At 38.4% G+C, this 23,674-nt stretch overlaps 3 protein-coding genes across 3 annotated transcripts; 1 reads left to right on the top strand and 2 right to left on the bottom strand.

Annotated features, from left to right (window-relative positions):
- The first annotated feature begins 409 nt into the window (after positions 1-409).
- LOC145484423 (tryptophan--tRNA ligase, cytoplasmic-like) lies at positions 410-8,576 on the top strand. Its single transcript, XM_081463042.1, has 9 exons — positions 410-833; positions 1,846-1,954; positions 2,876-2,995; positions 3,909-4,091; positions 4,568-4,668; positions 5,008-5,120; positions 5,827-6,000; positions 6,168-6,308; positions 7,593-8,576. Exons 1-9 carry the CDS (start codon positions 626-628, stop codon positions 7,758-7,760), a joined length of 1,317 nt encoding a protein of 438 aa, XP_081319168.1. The 5' UTR covers positions 410-625; the 3' UTR covers positions 7,761-8,576.
- Positions 8,474-11,488, bottom strand: LOC145484450 (leucine-rich repeat-containing protein 73-like). The gene is made up of 2 exons (XM_081463073.1): positions 10,622-11,488; positions 8,474-10,170 (listed from the first exon to the last, which is right to left on the bottom strand). The coding sequence occupies exons 1-2, from the start codon at positions 10,891-10,893 to the stop codon at positions 9,594-9,596; spliced, it is 849 nt and encodes a 282-aa protein (XP_081319199.1). The 5' UTR covers positions 10,894-11,488; the 3' UTR covers positions 8,474-9,593.
- A 1,515-nt stretch (positions 11,489-13,003) lies between these two features.
- Positions 13,004-22,162, bottom strand: LOC145484442 (uncharacterized). Its single transcript, XM_081463065.1, has 6 exons — positions 21,214-22,162; positions 17,755-17,798; positions 15,995-16,273; positions 15,371-15,479; positions 15,114-15,251; positions 13,004-14,041 (listed from the first exon to the last, which is right to left on the bottom strand). The coding sequence occupies exons 1-6, from the start codon at positions 21,424-21,426 to the stop codon at positions 13,901-13,903; spliced, it is 924 nt and encodes a 307-aa protein (XP_081319191.1). The 5' UTR covers positions 21,427-22,162; the 3' UTR covers positions 13,004-13,900.
- Positions 22,163-23,674: the final 1,512 nt, after the last annotated feature.

The following is a 23,674-nucleotide window of genomic DNA, read 5'->3' as shown; positions in this document are numbered from 1 at the left end:
ATGAAGTCAAACTAGCAGACCTGTCAATGATTAAAGCCCCGGCCAAACAATCGCAACATATCAACACAAAATGTCGCAACATTATTGGCCCAGCATTTGCAAGCTCCGACCAAACGATCCCAACATTTCAGCACAACATATCGCAACATTGTTGGGCGCAACATGTTGCACGCGTTTGGCCACCCTGTTGCGACGTGTTGCGACATGTTGGGTATTGAAAATCGAACTAGTGCGATGTTACACGAACCTGGCCAAACGACTACAACATCATGCAACATCTACAAACGTTGCATGAAAAATTTGACCAATTTCAAATTTAAGCCAACAACACCCAACATGTCGCAACATGTCGCAACACATCGCAACAGGGTGGCCAAACGCACGCAACATATTGCGCCCAACAATGTTGCGCCCAACAATGTTGCGACATGTTGGGTTGAAATGTTGCGATCGTTTGGCCGGGGCTTAAAAGCCCTACATCCTAGTTCAACAAACAAAGTGAGATGTAAGACAATTCAAGTTCACATACACGGAAATTTTACGCGCCACAATGATCGTGGGCTCAAGCTTTCTGATGCAAGAAGAAATTTTCCTCGAAATTTATTTACCTGGATGCCGGTAGTGCATGGTTTTTCCAATTCTCCAAAGGAGAGGAAAAGTTATTCTATTTCCTAAAATTTTCAGAAGTGTCAGGACAAACGTTTTGAGCATGGCGGCCTCTAGTGATGAAGGTAATAAGGAGAACGTGGCTAATGGAGAAGCCGAACAAATCGTGACAATGGAAAAAGTAGTTGCAGCGGACAACAAGGGAATCGATTACGACAAGTTGATCAGTAAGTGCTCGCTTCCGTTTCTGTTTATTGTCTTGTCGCTGATAATGCTATTAAATGCCCAAGGTAAGGTCCTTAATTTAAGAAAACAATTTCACCGGTGCAGTAGACGTCGATCTTTAATCAATAGGTAAGCTTATTAAAGCATACACGAGGTACATGTAATGCAGCAAGGGGAGAGGGACGGGTAAGGGGTAATTTTGACCCAGTCTGAAAAATAAAAGTGTCACCCCGCACCATTCCCGAACCCTTTCACCCATAAAATGATGAAAAATAGCTTCAAGTGCTATAATTAAGACTTACGTTTATGATCAGATTTTTCTCATTTGTTCTATAAAATTTAAAAATGGCATGGGTTAGTAAGGAGAATTTATACCAGATCTGGCAGAATAACCATTTACCAATGTCAGATCAGTCAGTTGAACAGATGGACGGTCAGATGGGCCATGCATCTGGTTAACAACTGTAACTACTGTTGGTAGTCACCTCATCCTACAAAGACCAATGATAAGTTTTGGCCTGATGAACCACTTGTAGACTCCTTTTTTATATTGTAATTTAAGGCAAAGAAACTTCAACAGTGAATAATTGACTTCGCTGCCAGAGCAGGGGGAGAAGCAAGAAGGTATAACACTGGCACAGACATAAAGAGTCTACTCCTTCCTTGTTAAATAATAAATAATAGATTTCTATAGCACCAGTATCATAATGTTCAAAGGTGCTTTACAATAATTATCAGCGAAAATCTAAAAAAATAATCTGAAAATTAAAAACATTAGTTTAAAATAAATTGCAAGAAGGCTTTTTTGAAAAGAAACTATTTGAGTCTAGTTTTAAAGACGGACACAGACGAACTATTTCTTATTTCAAATGGTAGAGCATTCCATAGTATTGGTGCTGCCATGGAGAATGATCTAACGCCATATGTTTTCAAGTTATAAGATGAAGTTAGAGAAAATTGTAGCAACCATTTGATACTTGGTTAATTGTTTTTGGTACTACATATGATCCACAGGACAGTTTGGTTGTTCAAAGTTGGAAGACCGACACAAAGAAAGGATTCAAAAATTGACAGGGAAACCACCTCACCATTTGCTAAGAAGGGGTGTGTTCTTCTCTCACAGGTGAATTTTCATTTCCAGTGGTTGCGAGAGGTTTCTGTAAGTTTTGGAACCAACAATAAAAAACAGTTAAACAATTAAAAAAATGGAAACTGGTGAGTCTTTTATGGGAGTTACTCCTTAAAAATCATTGACTACTTATTGATCTTAGAAAATTATGTGTTAGCTTATCAACATATAATTTCTCTGTACTAATTTAACACCTTGTGTAGACGATTGGTAATGAGAAGAAAGAAAATGATCGCATGAGGGATACATGTATTATGATCTTGTTTATTACCAAATTCTCGGTATCTATCTAAATAAAAATGAATGTTTGACATTAGAAAGTCTTGGAATAGACAGATTCAGCTTATGTGTTTAACATACTTGTTACGTCCCAAGTCAGACCATGTGATGATTCACTGGAAGGTTACAACTGTGCAATTTGTCTGAGGCAACTGATTTTATGGGAGTATGTGCAAATTAACAAATTGAATGTGGTTTAGCGTTGTCTGTACTCTTACCAACAACAATATGCGTTATCACAGTGGTCAAAATGTTGTGGACTCACGAGGTGCACCACAACAAATTTTAAGCACTGTGATGACGCATATCATTGCTGATAAGAGTATAGACAACGCTAAACTACATTCGATTTGTTTTTTTCCACAATATTAATGTCAAAGAAGATGTTTTTTTTTTTCACAACGCGAGCTGAAAAAGGCATTGTATGACACAATGATGTGAGCAGCGTTGTCTGGACCCTTACTGACAATGGCAAATTAGCCAATCAGATTGCAAGATTAGTAGCAATTGTGGTAAATCGTCACATGATCTGAATTGATTGGCAATAAAGATATAAATACGTTAGCTGAGTCTGTCTATTGGCAGCGCTTACTTTCAATATATTAAATAAATATTCTTTGTATTGAATGTTTCTAGGGATCTTGACTATGTTCTGGATATGTACGAAAAGGGAAAGCCATTTTATTTGTATACTGGACGAGGTCCATCCTCAGAAGCAATGCACATGGGACATCTGATTCCTTTCATCTTCACAAAGTAAGCTACTTGATTGTTCTCCCATTAGTAACTGTTATTGATTATCAAGTCACATCGTTTATTTTGAAGGAAAAAAAAACTTTTTGTGAATGTTCCCTTATTTTAAAGTAATAAAAAAAATTCTTTGCTCATGTTAATTTTAGAAACAGTCGAAACTCCAAGTCTTTTTGAACTGTAGTAACTTAACTGTGATGATAATTAATTATAATTGAACATGAAATGAAAGATACCCAAATTATGTTTAACAATAGGTACCACAGGTTTGGTATTTTGGAGCTTTGTAATGTTTGTCTCAAATTCTTGCATGGAATTTGGATGTCTTTTTAGATGCATGATGTGTCAGATAAGGTCTTTTCCAAGGTTTTGAAAAATTTAAGGTATTGGTTACAAGACAAAGTGTGTCACCATCTATAGGTTGAAGTCTTATTCCTTAGGTGCGGGGGGGGGGGGGGGGGAGGTCCTTGGCCTTCTTAATTCTCTTGTGCACTTGGAAAAGTTTGCTGTGCGTCAAGAATACACTTTCTTTTGTTCTTACAGTCCCAGTCCTTATAGTTATTGTTGTTTACGATGGGTATCCTTAAACTGAGCTGAGTTGATCAACTTTGATAGTTGTCATAAGACCATGTCCTGGACTAACCATTAGTTCATGAATTGACATCTTGATGTTACACTGACCCTTAATATTATAATCACTTTCCTCTGTCTATCCTGCTGACTTTCTGAACTTTAGGGGCCAGATTCATGCAGCTCTCCCAAGTTAAGATGTATCCTAAGTGTTGTTTCCTGGCAACAAAATAATATGCTTTTGTATGCGAACAATTACATAACTTATGAGACATCTTAATCTAGAAGGCCTTGGGAATCTTGTCCTCATGTTTATAACTAGTGGAGAGATTTATTCCTTCCAATTTAGATATCTACAGGATGCCTTCAATGTACCCTTGGTGATCCAGCTGACAGATGATGAAAAGTTTTTCCTAAAGGATTTGGAATGTGAAGAAGCACACAGGCTGGCTTATGAAAATGCAAAAGATATTATCGCTTGTGGCTTTGATGTAAAGAAGACTTTTATCTTCTCTGATATTGATTACATAGGGTAAGAGGAAAATTAGCAGACTTTACCAGAGGAAATAATTTTAATTAATCATCTGCTTTCAAAGTACTGCTCCTTGACAAGCGTGTTACTTAGTTGTTCCAGAAAATCTAGATATATATGCCTCTGACCTTGAAAGGTTGATCTGGTTTGAGGTTTGAATCCTCCAACCCCTTTGGAAAACACTCCAGGTTTACTACATACTTTTCTCAAAACATTTTGAAACCCCCTCTCCCTCAGAATTTTTGATAACCAGTTACTTGGGGTGGGTGTGGATATTTTCTGATAATAACTATGCATCATGGAATTGTTTTATATTTAGTAAGGATGTTTCTTCACTTTAGGAGAAATTCAAACAATGATGAGGTCTGTATCAAATATGTATAAAAAATATTTTTCAGGTATGCAATATGGATTTAGGTTATTTATAAGTTAGTTCTGAAAAACAGATTTGCATTTTTTTCTTTATCAACTTTAAGGAGCAGCTCAGAATTTTATAAGAACATCATCAAGATACAGAGATGTGTGACATACAACCAAGTAAAAGCCATCTTTGGATTTGGCGAGAGTGACTGTATAGGTATGCAGTGCTGCTGTTTGTTGTGTTCTTGTAATTCCTTTTCCAAGAAGATCAAAGTTTGCATGTTGTAAGAGGGTCAGCATACATCATGAATGTGCATGATGAAAGTGTTGAATATTTGATGAGGCACAGTGAACCAAGTTGAGCGTGATCTGTTAACATTTTATTTTCCTTTGCTGTACTGTTGTACTTTATTTTTTTTAAAACCCCTTTTTGGCTCACTTTGATGATTTTTGTAATTCAAATATTCAGTCGGCCTTGAGTAGTCTAACTTACTGGTAAATAATTTGTCAAAAATGAATTTCTGTAAGTCTGACACTAAATTATTATGTGTTTCAGGTAAAATAGCTTTTCCTGCCATCCAAGCTGCCCCATCTTTTAGTCATTCGTTTCCTCACACGTTTGGCAGCAGAAAAGATGTGCCGTGTCTTATCCCTTGTGCAATAGATCAGGTGAGAATCTTAGTTGAGAGAGTTGCATTGTCACCCTGACCCAGAGGTTTAGTTGTCTTATTCCTGGCCATGTCAAATTGTGTTCTTCTTACTAAAGACAAGCCGTGTTCCTGTCACAGTGTCCCTCTCCATCCATCCACTGGCAATTTCTTGGGCATGTAATTAACAGCCTTCAGTCAGTGGCTGTAGTATGCTACTTTATGTTGCAGTTGAGGGAGATCTGGATTTACGCTGGCTGGAATTATTATTTTTGTTGTGTTCTGAATATTCTCCCCTTGCCTTACTCCACCCAGGAATATGGGCCACCAGTTACCTTCTGCCTCTGTTTCAAAACGAGTCTTTGTACAAAACCCTTCTAATGAAAATAAGTTTGATTTACATGAAAATGAACCTGGAGGGAACTCATTTTCATATGAATGGTTTCGCATGAAGATTCATTTTGACACAGAGGCTAAAGGCAATTCAGAAATGTCCTATTTGTTGAGGCCACCTGACAAACAGCCTGGGGGAGGGGAAGGGGGTTGTCTCTATAGACTAACATTCTATTCAGTGGAGTAGCAGTTACTGTTTGACTAGTACTTGATCATGGCGTTATTAATGTTTGTGTTTTTTTTAATTTAACTCCATGTTCAGGGTTTTAGTAAGTGGAATACTTTTCCTGAGCCAATAGCACTTATCATAATGATTGTTCTTTTTGCATTCGTAGGATCCGTACTTCAGAATGACGCGAGATGTGGCTCCACGACTTGGTTGTCCAAAGCCATCTCTGATATTTTCCACATTCTTTCCTGCTCTGCAAGGTGCAAAAACAAAAATGAGCTCAAGTGACCCAACCTCTTCAATCTTCCTCACTGATTCCCAGGCTCAGATTAAAAAGAAGGTATTGGATAGTATCATTCAATAACTTATTTACTCTTTTGATGTGTTATTAAGTAAACATAATTTGAACCTTTGGGCAGACAAAGCGAGTAGCTGCCAAGTTGTTGATTTCTTACATAGTCCTGAAGAGATCAAAGAACGATTATTATATATGAAATTGTTTTACAGGTGAATAAGTATGCCTTTTCTGGTGGTCGCGATACTGTAGAAGATCACAGGAAATATGGCGGAGATGTGACAGTGGATATTGCTTACCAGTATCTTACCTTCTTCTTGGAGGACGATGAAAAACTAGCTCAAATAAAAGAGGTTGGTTCTTTGAGATAAGTCAGAGTGCTGTATCTATATTTCCTGCTACAATGGTTTTGGTATAGAATAGAGAGTTTCTTTTTTTCAATTGAGTGTTGTAAAACCTAAACCAAACCAGTTACTTACAAATTACACTGTTCAGCCAATCTCAAACGGTAGAAAAACCATTGAAACAAAACCAAAGTAATTGCAGGCCTGATTACTTTCATGTATGGCCTAATGGTTAACATGTTGGACTCCTGGTCAAGTGATCTGGTTTTGGGCCCCTGGTATAACTCCCCTGGTATCAATAGAGCCATTTATATGAAGTAAAAAAGAGGTGGTTTACACAAGTGGCGGCTTACTCAAGATGCAAACTGGACTATTAATTTTTTTACAAGTGCAGCTTATGTAAGGTACCAAGTGCTTGTTTAAATGGTTCACAGCTTATTTCTCACTAATGCCTTGCTTTTGCCTTGTGCTCTAGAGACGTGAATGGGTTAAAATGTACCATTTATTAGTAAGTTTGTGTCTTATGTAAGCAGCAGCTTGTTTGAGTCGCAGCTTTTTTCTTTGTATAACTGGCATTATCATGTTGTATTCTTGGGTAAGATGTTTGACTCTAACAGTGCCTATTGCACCCAGAAATACATCACCTGAATGGGTACTGGACAGGTGAACTGTGGGGTACTGGTCAACTGTTGGCACAACCAAACAAAATTCTGTAGCTGATGATATAAATGGCACACACGCATCTTTAGGTCATACCTGTCCAACACATGTATTATAAACTGCTATCAACTGCTGACAGAGGGATAAACTGTGATTTGCTACTAGCCTGTCATTACCCTAGTTGCTTTATCCTATGGGACCTGCTGTAATCTTTAGTGGTACGCATAGGCCACTTTCACGATGGTGCAGACCATACTTAAAGACCCAGTATTGACCATCATGCTTTTCGCATGTCTGTTTTTGTTTTGGTTAACAGGATTGCGAGAGTTCTATTGCTCATTATGCTCACAGTTTGCAGACTGCCTCCTGGCCAAAACTGGGTCTTTAAAGTTACATGGTACCTTAACATGTACCTTACAGTAGATTAGGTTTTAAGCAGATGGCCAAAGCTGCAAAGTTGGTGCAGTTAATTTTTCAGTCCAGATGTTGTTAATATGAAGAAAGTTACCAGGTGAATTTATTGGAGTAAACATAAGATAACTTTTTCCTGTTGGTGGCAGTCTTAGTGAAATCCCTGAATTTGTTCTTGGCTTATGCATGATGGTAACATTACTTTCTTCTCTTTCTTGTCAGGACTATTCCAGTGGTAAGATGCTTTCAGGGGAAATCAAGAAAGAACTCACTTCAGTTCTACAGCCATTAGTTGCAGAACACCAAGAAAGAAGAAAACTAGTCACAGATGAAGTTGTTAAAGAATTTATGACTCCAAGAAAATTAGAATTCCCTGGTCTTAACTCCTAAGCACAAACCTGACAGTAAAAATATTGTTGGTAATAAAGACTTTAATTTAGAAATGGGCCACCACATGCAGTGGGTTATAATTCTTATACTTGAGGTGGAGAAATACCTCTCTTGTTTTGTGCTTAGTTCTTTCTTTGTTGAAGAATTTCTAAGATTTGACAGGAAAATTCAGATGATGTAAACTTACAGATATCTGTGTAGTTAGTTGTTCCTCATGTACAAACTGACAGAACCAAGGTATGACCCATCACTGATATGTGATTTTTTGAGAAGCTTTGTCACCAGTATTTCGTTTCTTTGGGGTTAAATTTTAGACATCTTTCAAGTGTAGAAGACTTAATATAAGAACGTCAAGAGAGAGATGCCTGAAAAATGGCACAGTTGGATCTCTTGTCAGCAGGCACCCTTGGGACCTAAACAGAAGGTGACTGCTTAGAAGTACCCAATCATCTGAGCTGACACAAAGTTTTTTATGCATAACAGGCATGTTGTTACTCATTATTTTAAAATGCCTGGTTGGTGGAGTAGCCCAGATCCAAACCCGCAACCTCGTGTGTTGGAGGCAGATGCCGAACCACCCACCTGAGCTCTACTGTAACCCAACATGGTTTTTCATGTTCTACAGGACATGCACCAAAGTGAGTCCAACACGCTGCTTACCCTGCAGTTGGACATATTTCAAATACATCTACAATTAGACTATACACATGTCTAACAAAAGTGCTTTTAATTAATCATCGTAATTTCTCTACACATTCATCATCGTTAAAGTATTTAGAGTTCAGAGAGTAAAAAATTTAGATCAGAATATTTAAAAAAATGATGCCTAGGTACAAAATAACCTGATTTTACAGTACTGTTAGTAATACAAGTTACAGTATTTGACTGCGTTACAGTATTTAGGGCAGTGATACTCTTACTGTGCCTTTCAATAACACAAATTATGCTCAGGTAATGGTTTCCTGTTTTGCTGCCATCAGTGATCTCAGTGCACCTCTCAAGAAACAGAGGCTTACTTCAACATGTTAGAAAGGTCATATCTGTGGGTTGTGATTCATTGGTAGATTTCATTTCATTTTGTTTGTTTCATTTTTTCAAGGGTTATTGGATGTCGTAATTATGATTGACAGCAGCCAAAAATGTAAATTTTAGTTAGTATTGAACTTCAGGGTTTATGAGTTATTCAAAGGCACAGTAAAGTAGAAGACCTAAGTTGTAATAAAAGGTAGAGTGAAGTTCAGAGCATTTCATCAATATGAATTACACTTTTGTGTTGTGGTGTGACTATAAGCAATAAAAATAGTTATCAATATCTTATTTTTTATCTTGGAAATAATTTGCTCATTCACTTCCTACCAAAGATGTTAAAATAAACAGAAACTACCACAGAAAGTACTTCTTGACAGCTCATATCAGGCTTCACCATGTAGTACAAAATTAGAACCGGAAAAAGAGAGCATAAAATAGTGTGAAGTGTTTTCACAAGCAAACACTGGTTTGTGCTATATTTTTCCCATTCTCAGCCTGTGTAGCAAATCTTTTCTCTCTGAACACCCCCTGCTCCATAGATTTTATGCTCTTGCCTTATATTTGGCATGACCAGCTGGTGAGAAATTCTTCAGCCATTTGGGAATGCTTCCTATGCAGGCTGCCCCATTCGTATAATTACAGTAACTGAATTTGTCCACAAAAGATAAGACTGAGTCATTTCAGTCCCTAAATACAATGCAACTAATGGTGGAATGTTTCCAGTTGATATCTGGGTTAACCATACTGCTATGATCATGGTCATCTCACGAGTCCCCATTGTTTAAAGGACCCCAGAAGAGCTGGTTAGCAAGCCACTTCATTGCTGTTATCCTCTTCCTGTGACTTCTCAAAACTCTCTTGTTCCTCAGCTGAGTCTCGTGACTTTTGGTTCAAACAGTCATTGATTTGACCAATAAGCTCTGCACTGATGTTATTCTCAAACAACACCAGTTCTTGCATTTTAGTGGGGTAATTAGCAATGACAGCGAAAAACACTTCCCCTCCCTTCTCACCCACTCCACACCCTTCCAAATCAACTCTCTCAAGCGTTGAGTTTGCTGCCATGGCAACAGAAAGCACTCCAGCCCCATAATCACCAATGTTGTTGTAGTCAAGGTAGAGACTTTGAAGCTGTGAATTTGCGGCAATAGCAATGGCAAGTTGAGTCCATCCTTGTGGGGACACATCCTGGTTTGCCGACAGTGTAAGCTCTATAAGACCCTTTCTTCCTTCACTTGAAGGAAGAAGGGTGCAGATTTGTCTGATTCCATCATCCCCAAGTTGGCAGTCACCAAAGTCCAGAGACTGAAGTCTTGGATGAGCTTGAAGTGCAGGCATCAGACATTCCAAACCTTCATCTCCAAGCGATGTACCGTGCAAGCTAAAACAAAATAAATGTTTCAAACAGTATTATTTACCGGAAAATTTTCAAATTAAAACAGTATGGAAGTGGTGATCAAATCGAAATTATTAATAGTGGTTGGGAACTTGCTGCTACATATTTTTTGATGCATACAACAACAAAAAAAAGGAACACGGTTCAAGTTTAAGCAGCCACTTACATTCCGGATTCATACCTTTCAAACAGACTACAGTGGAAATTGAAACTTATGGGCCATATTTCATAGTTTTGCCAAAAATTGGGCTTTGATTTCTCTTGTTTCTGATTAGCTTTATTTAATTACCACAAATACAGAAACACTTAGAACGTATTACAAATAAGACAATCAAAGTTATATATACTGTACTTAGAAAATTGACTTCGATTGAAGCGGATGCAAGGTATGTAAGTTTAAGTAAGCGTGATAAAACAAATGGAAGTGAATACTTACAACAACGAATTAAGACCTTTATTGGCCACCAAAGCTTCAGAAAGCCATTTGATTCTGTGCTTGCCATTACAGACTCCCAGGTTTAAATTGAGCTGAGCCAACGATTCACATTCTTTCAAACCTTCCATCAACCTCTTGAAGTCATCGTCGTGAACGCGACAACCACGCAAGGACAGAATTCGAATGCTGTTGTCATTCAAGCATTCGCAAATTCCTTTCACTTCTGCTTCCCTCAGCTCCTCGCCAGTTATTTGCAGCGTTCCTAAAAGCATAGCTGTTTGTCTGATGGAGAGTATGCAAAGCTATCAGGGGTGTTATTGCAGCAGATTCGTCTTTCTTCACAACCTTCTAGCTTCGATCGCCATAGTTACAAATCACTCGCAAGGCTCTGCAAGCGCAGGCAGGCGCGTTGCATTCATATCACTTAGCAAGGATCTGGGTCCTAGCATAAGTCAGAATGAAAGGGAATTGAAATGGGAAACGATACGAGTAATTACTTTTTGCAAGCTAGGGTAAGGTGTTTTTCCTGAAAAACTGGGGAGGTGACGTGGGGCTAAGGGGAAAGTGGAAAAGGAGAGGAAATTATTCCGATTTTTTGGGTAGGAGTGTATCCCTGTGGTTCTCAGAACAGTTGCCCTGTTTTCCACCCCTGTGATCCTATCCAGACCTGTTCGGGGCTGGCATTCGTATTATTTAATTTTAACAGCCTCGTTGAAAAGCGTTCTCTATTTCAGACTGAAAATACAACAGTACCTCTAACTCACGTCACAGGCCAAATCAGCTAAATAACTGTGGGCCATCTAGGTAGGCACATACTTTAGCTCAAACTAAAGAGTACGGGCCGTGCGTAAGACATGCTTAAGTCAAATCCACGACCTGGAGAGTCAGTTACCTGCTACTGGGTATTACTTTATAACCTGCCATTACTTTCTACGGTTACCTTACTTCAGACGTAAAAATCCTTTTAAAAAATAGCATTTAGTCCCAAATCTATGTCTAGACGCGGGGGAAGGGGGAGGGGGGGGGGGGGAGTGGCTCCCATATAAAAAGAACAGGGTGCTTACCTCTAAGACAAACATATAACTTCGAAAAGGATAGATGATGATTGACTAATTATTAATATTTATGTATTTTAATATTATTCGTTCTATCGAACTTCCTCTCGTGTTTCTATTTAACAACTGTTACATTATGAGGTCGACATTTCCAATACGCATAGAAATGATAAATCTACTAGTCCTAGTCTAAATCTGCTAGTCGTTAAAAAACTTCATTTAAGACTTAATCAAAACTCTGACAAAATTCTCGAACGTGATTGGCTATCAGCAGCCCGATTTGAGCATTAATTGGACAGTGTACGCGTCATGCTTGTAATTGGACAGCACGCGTCATTTTGCGCGCGCTCTTGCGGTGCACTTTGTTGAGTAAACTGCTGTGTTTTTCAGCATTCATAACGACGTTTAATCGTTCAGCGCTCAATCGATAGTTTGTTCGTTTCTCGAATTTTGTCATAGTTTTGATTAATTGGTAACAGGACATCGTGTCGTCCAATTCAGTCTGTAATCATACTCGTGATTAACAAATCAGACTCCCGCTTCGCGGTCGTCCGATTTTGTTAATCACTCGTATGATTACAGACCGAATTGGACTCCACTCAGTCCTATTACCATTATTTATCGACACTTCGAAAACGAAAAGAAACGGCCGCCATTTTGGTAACAACCTCACACTGCTAGGCTACTCGCTATCTACAAGAGAATAGATAGTGAGTAGTGTAGCCAACAAGAGAACGGCATTCGTAATAGGCTAGTAGATTTATAATAATAATAATAATAATAATAATAATAATAATAATAATAATAATAATAATAATAATAATAATAATAATAATAATAATAAGTATAGGTAATCATACGATTTCGAGTTCAATTTGGAATTAATTTGCACGAGTGAGTTTTCAAAAAGCTGAAATTGCACGAGCCGCTTCGGCGAGTGTAATTTCAGCTTTTTGAAAAACTCACAAGTGCAAATTAACTCCAAATTGAACGAGGAAAACCGTATGATTACTTATTAATAATATAAACATGAAAAAACTCGCGCGGAGGAAGTGCCGGAAGATCTTTCTTGAAACCATTTTTTCTCATTTGAGAAAACTTTTTTCAAAGTTTCAGCACAAAATTTTCGTCATCATTTTACGTGATATTATTTTCTTAGAAAAGTTCCTATTGTCTTTCAGTCAATCATAATCCAGAATTTCGATGTGTAATTTGCACTGGTGTTACACTTGAACTGCACTGCTCTTAGCCAATCAGAATCGAGTAATTTTTTCATGTGTATTATAATAATAATAGTAATAATAATAATAATAATAATAATAATAATAATGATAATGATGATGATGATGATTGGTTCATTGGATTATCTGCGTCCTTTGTGATTGGCTAGAGCGGTTAATCTGGTTTTGGTTTTACATTTAGTTGAAAACCACTCTAAACAAATTTATCCCAAGTGAGAGGTCGGTAATCGTAGAGCATTGAAACTTCCTCTCTCATCTATGCGCTATGCTCGATTGTAACAATAAATGGTTATTTTTTCATTGTCTGGTGCGCGTGTAGAAGAGTTCTATTCAGCACCTTGTACATCCCTTCCTAAAAAAACTCTTTATTTCGGGAAAAGGGACAGAAAAGAGCAGCTGTGCACGAGTCGAGTTTCTGAATCTTTATTATTTCTTTGTTGATGAATTCTTGTTTACAATTTCCCTTTTGTCTTAAATAAGTTTAATTAAGTTACAACAAACTTTCGAAAACATCTGGGCATTTGGAAGCAAGTTTCGAACGTCGACACCAAAAACATGAGACTGGGAACGAGGAAGCATTTTTAAGTCAGCTTGACGGTGCCACGAAGATACATAGTGCTGTTTAGTAACTTCGCTGGCCAAAACTGTGGGTTAAAGGTCTTAGACCAATCTTGTTCCCAGACGTCACTAGTCTTTCGTTCAGCACCAAGATCTCTGGGCGAGATCGGAAGGCGAGCAAGCATTAGTCACAGCGGTTGCTCTTTCTCTACGAATGTTCAGATACCGTTTTTTATTTGGACGCATGCGCATCAGAAACCAGGATTCTCTGAGGTTTGCCTAGAGCTAGCGTGCTAAGGGAGTTCGATCACCGACGCCCAAAACCGCGGGGGCTCTGGAGACGAGATTGTTGACATACTCCTAGCCTTTCGAAACCGGTCTTAACACGCCAAACAAAGAAATACAGCTTCCTTTAGGTTTTGATGTTAAAACGTCCAAAACTGAGATTTCTCTGAGCTGTCACAAAGTCTAATGATAAGTTTCCTGGTAACAGCGCCAAAATCAAGGCATTTACTCTCACTTTGACCATCATCCAACATCACAACGCCATCAACTTGTTTCCATTTCTAAAATTAGAGACAGTTACATACAACATGTCAGTGTTTTATTCCATGTTAATAACATCTTGATCCTTTTGCTTGCACTTCAGTTTCTTAACGTTTGCATAGAGTTAGCTAACTATAGAACTATAGAATCTTGTGCTTGCACTTATGCTGTCATTGCTAGTGAACACCAGGCTTTAGGTAAAACAAAAGATGGCAAACCCTCCCAGTGTTCTCAACAGACATTTGAGAGGATGAGAAAGATCAGTGAAAAGACATAAGCTGCAGGCAAGTGTTGGTACTTTCTCAATTTTTTCACCCTCCCATTCTACAGTTCTTTGATTAGTGATCACACCTTTGTGGTGTTAACTTTGTTGTGACAAAAAATACTCTGCTTTTTTTAAAACGTAAATTATCATGTTATCATGCTGACTACTTGCTGAACTGCTAAACTCCACCTTGATCTCGCAGTTGGTTATATTTCACAGAATGGCCTATTTGTGTGGCCAATTGTGTTCATAATGTTAAGACTGACTTGGAAACCACTCCCCCAATATCAGCGGGTCTAAAACGCAGGTCACGGGTCATTGTTTTACCAATACTGGAACAACCCTAACCCCTTCCTAATGCTAACCTTAGGCCTACATACTACACTAAGACAATGTTTAAGCTTAAGGTTAGTATTAGTAAAGCATTAAGGCTGTTTCAGTATTGGTAAAAACAATAACAACCTGTGACCCATGACCCGTGCTTCAGACCCGCCACCCCAACATTACTGAATTGTATGTTTCAGGAAACATCCATAGTCCCCATTCCAAAGTAAGGTCATTGAAAATTCAGCTGAAGAGGAGGGCCTTCATAAACCAACATTTTTAACGGAAAGCACATTTAAAGCTAAGCTAGCCCTGGAATTTCAAAAGGGGTGGATGAGTGGTTGAAACAAAAAAACTATCCATGGGAAGGGTACGGAGTTTTTGTGAACAATACACCTTGGGTGCGAGAGAAGGAGAAGTTTCAGAGGGAGCACAGCTACATTACATAAGTCGTGCTCCTAGCAAAAGAGTTCAGATTAGAACTTACAGTGGACACTTCTCACCTGTTGGCTGTCACTGTCATTGCAAGTTGCTGTTCTGACCAGACTTCCCTCTGAAGCATTAACGGCCCATAAGCACATGCTGATGACTTTGTTTTCGATTAGACCACCAGACAAATTTGAATCCCTGAAGCCCCAAGCCTATTGAAGAGATGCCGGAGACATTGAATACACCTTGGCACTTTTTTCAGCTGAATTAGTCAAATAACAAACATTTTCTATTGTAAAAAAAATGTCTGTGAAAGGAATGTACAGTTCACCTGATTTCCACCTTCGCCATGGCATTCATATAACTCCACGTCCTTGCCTATTGGTTGTTCCATTGAATCAATGCACATTCCATTAGCTCTTGACTTCACCTCATTTTTTCTATTTAGATAAAAAAGGTAACTGATCTGTAATTAAACCACATTTAAAAATCACCATTTCCTCTCATTGTAGGCATGCAATGTGTACAGAGAATTACTAGCCTGTTCCTGGTGAAAATCATTCACTGATCTTCAATAACCCTTGAGGATCTTCATGATGAACTTAATATCAAGTGAAAATAGATTTTGAAAAATAGTTTTTAGAGATTGATTCTTAGTTTTAAGAACAACTCCAAGTAATTAACCTCTTTTCCTAAGAAGCCTATTAAGTTTATCACAAGAAGGAAATACTCAAGAGAGAGGAAAAGAAAAAAGGTCATATGCAATATGGAATGTGACATGAGATCAAGGGCAAGTACATGTAGAAATTTCCATTCCTGATACTGCAGAGTGTTGTGTATGATTTTGCAAAGAATTTATTTGACAGTGGTGCCAATGTAATGTAACCAATGCAGCAAGCATGCATTTATTTGTTAAGGGTTTGAAGATAAAATCACTCAATCTCTTATCTAGTACCTTGGTGGCACACTTGGCATTGCAGGTGTTTCATCCTTTGTTTCATTCTCTTGAAGTGCACTCCATGTCACTACATCTTCTATTGTTTCCTCTCCAACAGTGGGGACCATTCCTCCATTTAAAGCATGCAGAGCTTCCATGGCCCTGTGACGTCGTTCTGAAAATTCCTTTGCTAAGCCATCAACCTTTTGATCTAAACTTGAAAAAGTCAAGTTGATGGTTTCATGGAGAGTCCTTACCACATCATTTGCAGAATTCTTGTCTTCATTCACTTTGGAACTAAAGACAAAATAGAAAGCTGGTTAGAGTTATGTGCTGTGTTTCTATCAAGTTTAACTACAAATCTGCTAGTGTTCTATCACAAATGTTGTTCTCTGATTGGCTACACTACTTAGTAACTATCCTGTGATAAATAGTGAGCAGCGTAGCAGTGTGCACTTGTTAACAAAATGATGGCCGCTTTTTATGTTTTTGAGGTACCTGTGAGGATTTAGATAAAGTTTTGAATGACTAGTAGATTTATCCTAAAACAATATATTGCTCACTCTCGATTTCTATGCATGACAGTTGACTTGGGCTGCACCCTCATCAACTATCATGTGATAGAAATCTAGAGCTCATAATCTAATTGTTCAATAGAAACATGAGAGGAAGTTTGGGAACACCAGAAATGCTGTGGGAACATGAGCCAACAGGCGCATGTATCCACAGTTTTTTCAAGTTCTCCTAATCTTTCACGAGTGTTTCTACAGTGTCTGTAACTCTATAGAAACACAGAGAATATGTCAATGATACTAAATGCTACAACTATTACAAAACTCGAAATGAAAACGCAGCGACTAAACATACTGTTTTTTAGTCTGAACTCTGCGACTGCTGAATGACAACTACGTAACTGACATGACCGATTTGAATATTAATTAGAACAGACTTGAATTCAAGCATGCAGTGTTTTGTTTGGACCGCATTAGTGTTAATGAAAAAGCATTTGCCAGAATAATACGTTTTCTACTTCTATTCAAAAACAATGTGACAAACAAAAAGAAAACAACTTCTCTACTTTGATCATCAAAATGCAAAATTTAATTATATTTGTACGCACCATTGCTACGTCAACAGCTTGTGCTAGTTCTGCGTTTCTATCGAGTTTTACTATAAATCTACCAGTTAATGTTCTATCACAGTTGCTGTTCACTGATTGGCTATGCTACTCACTATCTATTCTGTTGTAGATAGTGAGCAGCCCAGCAGTGTGCACTTGTCAACAAACTGGCCGCTGTTTCTTTGCGTTTTCGAAGTGTCTGTGAAGAGGATTTAGATAAAGTTTTGAATGACTAGTAGATTTATACTAAAACGATTAGCATATTTGCTCTTGATTTCTAAGAAATCTCAAGCTCATAATCTAATTCTTTGGTAAATAGAAATACAACTCTTAGTGTATGCTTTCTTTCAGGGTGTTTTCTATTATTATTGTTGGGAGAACTAGACTTCTTTAAGACCACTGTTTTATTAAGGTCTGACAGTAACAGTTGTTTTCTTAATCGTCACACACATGCAATACAGGCGCTCAAGACACAATGTTCAGGTGTGATGCCTGAATCCACAAGGTTCTTGCAGAATCCAGGAGATATTAAAAGAAGCTACAGAATAGTAAACTTAACATGTCAAGATACGGGGAATTCTCTAGACCTTCAATATCAAACTTATTTATAAGATTAAGTTGCTTAAAATAGAACTTTTCATTCATATTACTTTAATACCTTAAATTATCAATTTGTTCTTGGAAGGAACTTAGTGCTTCCAACTAAAATAAAAACAAAAGCAATTATTAAAACAACATACATTTCTGAGCTTACTTAGCCGGCTGGTTAAAAAAGTTTGTCTCCATGAACCTTTCCCTGTAGTTAGTTACCAGGCCTGCCCAGCACTAGATAGCTTGAAGAGTAAGTTCTGAGCATTGAGTCATAATTATATAAACAATGGCCTCTATTTGGAGTGGAAATATGCTCAGATATTTGTCAGCGGACATTATCTGTTTTGAGAAGTGAACAGTTGCTCAAGGAAAACTGTGAGCTTTGAGGAACAGATATTGTCCAAGGACAAATATCCGAGCATATTTTCGCCCGAAATGGAGACTATTGCGTTTATTATTATTATTCAAATCTTTTTTGCAATGCGAGCAGTTTTGAAAATTGTGATATTCTCCAGTTTTAGCTGGGAAATATTCAGTCACATGATGTGTTTAGACCAATCGGGCATGAGCAAAAATATTTGATGGATTATAAGATGCTATATTTACTTCTCCTCCCAGATGGTACCAGGGTGCAAAGAAAACTAATGCACTAGTCTGAAAGTCATTGTCATCAGCCCTACAAAATTACATCTCTTACGGTACTTATCTGTAATTTGAATTTCCTTGAAAGTTTGGACCTTGTGTACTTAAGATATCGGTCGGCTGAGTATTGGCTGACATGATTATTGACTACTGGTCGATAATTTTATTGACTTGGTGGATAGGTAAACTGAGTGTCAGTCACCATGTGACTGAACCTGCTTGACCATCAGTTGCCATCTTTTTCTTTCATTTTCCGAACATTTTCCCAAGGGGGACTGGTGAAGGTTGAGTCTATGAGTATAAAGGGCTACAATGCTATGGGAGGTGGGAGAAGTCAGGACAGGTAGCCTTATTCCCCAGGTACAGGGAATTAGGAGAAAAAAGAAAAAAAATGCAACATGGGGTTACCTTTTGTGACAGAAAAAGGACACTACCTGTAAAGGGTATGGGAAGCAAAAAGATCAGGAGCCAGTTGTTCAAAGGGTGGATAACTTTATCTACAGGTAAATTGCTACAGACTCATTTTTGTTAACAGTTTAGATGATAATGTAGTGATTTTTGCAGCTTTTGAATTCTAAATATTGGATGTAGTAAGTGTTGTATCTTGCTTTTATTATTGTAATTAGTTTTTTTAGCTTAATTAGGATAGATACAAAAATTGGAGCGATTTACAATAACAGGCCACTTATTAACACATCTCTCTAAAAGTTTGAAATTTTCCTTTGCTTTTAACCTCCTGTAAGCGACCACTTGACAGATAATGGAGTGAATAATGGATAATAAGGTGTCGTAACATTATTGTATTCCTGGCTAGTACAAGAAACGGAAATTTCTTGATGGGAAGAATCGGATTTTTTTCTCGAAATTGACTGCATTGGCATTGGCGCATGGGTTAAGCCTTGGCAGTTACCATATTCTAATGAGGAAAAATCTTGACCCATTATGGTCTGAGCTCTCCGTAAGTGACCACCTCCCATAAGCGACCACCTAGGCTTGACATTTTGGGTAGTCACTTACAGGGGAGTTCGACTGTAGAAACAAAAGGAACCATTCAAATTCAATGAGATGCAAATGAGTGGCCCAGTATTCAACAATCTAGCCCAAAAATTCATGAATGCTTTTCTTCTATACGCTGTTCATGTAAACGTTAAACTTTGATAAAGCTTTTACTAACTAACTTCCTCACTTAATTACTCTAGAATATTCATTGTTAGCTACAATCCGGGTGGGAATAAAATGAAAAATAAAACCAACCTCCCACAGTATCATTGTGCGCCAAACTTGTACGTGCTAAAACTGTTAGCGCCATTTTGTCCAGTGAAAACCTGTACTGAGCAGACACCCTTGGGACCCTCACTAGTGTATGCTTAATGCAGGGTGTTCACCCTAAGCAGGCTCTAACATATTGTGCAATAATAGTTAACTATTAACCCTTTTGTAACTCAGTGTAACACAGTGTACGATCAAAGACTGCTCATAGCACAATGTTCAGTCAGTCAGTGCATCAATCTGGAATAATCTACTTAGCTTTGAAACAATATCGATGAACAACGTTAAAGGAGTCTGAGCTGAGCTTTTAGAAGTAGAAAGCCCTCGAAGTGTCCGCTTATTGCAGGTTTTGTGCAACAAAATGGCTTAAAATTGATGTCCATGTCCACTTAATAGAGGTGTCTGCTTAACAGAGGTGTCCGCTGAATGCAGGTTTATTTTACAGTAAATGTAGGAGGAAAATTTTGGAACTCAAGCTGGATGTCTGCTTAATATTGGGTCCGCTTAATACAGGTTTCACCATAATTATAGGAAATGACCAGGGTTGTATCCTCCTCACTACGCTGAAGCCTTACAATTAAATATGAGTGGAAATACTTCTGACCTATTTATGTTTTTTTCATTATTTTCTAAACTGCTTTGTCGATTTTTTGCTTCCGGTCTTAACTTAAATTAAGAGGTTATATGTCGTATGTCAAGCATTTAATACAGGGAGTAAAAGAAAGCTGTCTTGTCGACTGTTATTTATGACGCTGTGGCTACACATCTGGCAGCCGGACAGGTTTCTTAAAATACTCCGTGTCTGGCAGTGAGACTTAGTGAGACTTAGTGAGACGTAAAATGAACGTTGACAGGCGACCCAAGAGGAATCGAACCCAGGTTGCCGACCTGGCAAGCGATACTGATGACCACTGCGCCACCTCAACCAGCAGGCAACATTTGGAATTTTTTAAGTGTTTATAGAGTTACCCTTGGCATTATTGAAAGCTAACCGTAAACAGGCTAACTGGAGAGCTATTTAGGCTAACCAGAGTGCTATTCAGGCTAACCGGAGTGCTTTTTAGGCTAACCGGAGTGCTTTTTAGGCTAACCAGAGTGCTTTCTAGGCTAACCGGAGTGCTTTTTAGGTTAACTGGAGTGCTATTCAAATGTTTTGACTGTCGGTTATTTTACAATAGTCTATGTTATAAATCCCGATATACTGGGTGCTGGGCTCACCAAAATAAGTATTCAGTCATATAGACCCTTTTCATAAATGGCTGCCAATTTAAAATTCTTTTGTATGTATTCAAATTAGCCTCACTAAACTTGTTTGGGAGTAAAAATTCTTTTGAATTATCGACTCAAGAACGAGGTTAGTCAGGCTAATTTTAATACTTACAAAAGAATTTACAGTTGGCAGCCATTTATGAAAAGGGTTTTATAAACAAGGATTTGACATTATTAACTGAAATTTTTAAGAAATAATTTTGACTGCCGGACATAGAGACACAGCGTATTTATGAAGAGGCGTGTAGCGTATAGAAAGCTGCTGCAAGTATAACAAGCCTTGTACACATAATTTAAGTTAGAGAAAGTACAAAGAGGACACATAACAATAAGTAAACTTTGATACCTGTAGTATCGATGACTCCTCTCTCCTCTGCAAAAACAATTTCCCTGACAAAAAGAAAATAGCAAACCAGGCAGCAACACATAGGTAAAGCACCAATTTCTTAAACTGCATGTGTCCGGAACAAAAGTTTACTGTCGACCTTGAAGAGGCCATCTTCAATTTGTGCTGGTCCAGAGCTACAGTAAACTTATTGTTTGCCACGTAGCACACCATACAAGGTTGTTGACTCAAACAAACGTCGTTTCTACCGGCGTTAATTTAGCTGCTTGGCCATAAAATTTCATTAGGACCCATTAGCTACACTGTTGAAGCTGCTAAGGATCGCAGTTTGTAGCCCTATGAACATAATCTAACACGTTTCCAAGTGAGTCGCTAGTGAGTAAGTTTGGGAAATTGAAAATTGCTGAAAGCATCAGACATCACCATGGTCACTTCTACTTCACGGCGTAATTTGTGCAGTCATCCCCGCTGAAAAAAACACATCACAAACACGAAATCACTTATAAAAAGAGTCAAGAAAGCACTCAAACTAACGACAAAACTCAGGCATTGATTGAGGAAAACAAAATCGTCTTTCTATTCTCGTCCCCATTCCCCAGGGTTCATCATCTCTCATCACCTAACCACGAAACTGCAAATCTATCGGTCAGCGGGAGATGACAATGAATTGAGCGACGAAGTGACCACAATCTCAATGAATGACAATGAGATGACAATGACAATGACAATGACAATGAGATGACAACGAATCGAATATTAGGGATTATTACTAATCAACACTTATCATGGAACCCACACAAAGATTACGTTGTATCCAAGGCCAACAGAGTGCTTGGCTAATACAATGCAGCAACAACAACAACTGAATCTATCTTGCTCGCGCTCTTTTTTCGGGTGCAGACCCGATTGGAAACATCAACCAAAAGTCCTTTCTTCGGTTCATGCGATTAGGGTTTGCTTAGCCTGCAGAGCAGGCGAGATTTTTTCGAGCGAGCGCTCACATCGTAAAAAGTTTAGCCGCCATCTTGAGTTTTTCACGCAGTGGAAGACTGGGGAGAGAAAGAAAGTTTTACCAAGGGGGTGAATGATAGGCAAGAGGAAGGATAGGGGAGGGGTGGAGCGAAGAAAATCTCAGTCTTCTCATTTTTCCCCTCCCCCATCCCCCACCGTCTAACATGGCGGTCTAAAAAGGCGGTCGCAAGGTTGTAACGCTAACTCGCCCCAATAAGACGCCTGCACTGCAGGCTAGGGTTTGCTTTGATGTAGACTACGTTCTTTCGCCTAATCCGTCCTGCGTGACGCGTGAGAAAACCGCGAGAAAAAATGGCCGCGCGAACTCCTGGGGGGCGAGAAGCGCGTGTCGTCCCCAGGATTTCACGCGGCCAAATTTTCCTCGCGGTTTATTTACGGTCTCCCTCGGCGGACTAAGCGGAAGAGGGACTATTAGTAGTCTACTTTGATGCAACACTTCAACTTTTAAAATGATAAAGATTTTGAAAAAGGCAGGCAAAAGGGCAGACAAAAGGCAGACAAAGTAACATGAATAAAAATATACATTTGTATAAGCAGACATGCAGACATTGTAGCTTCCGTAAGCTGGTCTTTAATATCAACGTACCAAAGGGGGTACAATAAAACGTACAATTCCAAAGAACCGTGTAAGGCACTTTGAAGAACTGTTTTGGTAATACGGTCCACACTGCAAAAACAAAAACTCGCTGCCTTCCAAAACGTCCCACGTGCGATACCCTGGGGAAATGTCACGTGACACTACAAACCCGGATGTGACAAACCGGATGTGACAAACGGTAGCCACAGACATTGCTTTCCATTCGAATATGATCTCCACTAAATGTGGCACATAGCCTGTGAGTGTATTACAAAGATCCGCCCCCAGAAGTAATAGGCAGAAATTTCTTAAACACTCTTGTTCTTTGGCCATTTCAATTTAACAAGAAATAAAATGCAAACAGCGGCAACAAACATAACATATGAACTACGCATGGTTTGGAACAACAATCTAAAATTTCTTGACGTTTCGCATACTACAGCACGCATCTTCAGAAGTGGCGGTTACAAAAAAACGAAAGATTTAAAACTTAAAAATACAAAGCGACGCGAGGTCTTAGCTAGTGGACAATGTGATTTACATTGTAAAATCAAAGAAACATTGTTTATACGAGACTTAAAACCAACACTTAATGACAATGCTAGCAGTGAAAAGCTGTCACTTTATTAGCTATCACCTTTTGTTTTCGTTATTGTTTAGTTAGTTACCAGTACCTCGCTTTGTATTTTTAAGTTTTAAATCTTTTGGTTTTTTGTAACCGCCACTTCTGAAGATGCGTGCTGTAGCATGCGAAACGTCAAGAAAATTTTAGATTGTTGTTCCAAACCATGCGTAGTTCATGTGTTATGTTTGTTGCCGCTGTTTGCATTTTATTTCTTGAGAAATTTCTTA

Source organism: Orbicella franksi, chromosome 4, assembly GCF_964199315.1.
Source record: "Orbicella franksi chromosome 4, jaOrbFran1.1, whole genome shotgun sequence".
Lineage (NCBI taxonomy): Eukaryota > Metazoa > Cnidaria > Anthozoa > Scleractinia > Merulinidae > Orbicella > Orbicella franksi.
This window is presented reverse-complemented; position numbering and strand designations above follow the sequence as displayed.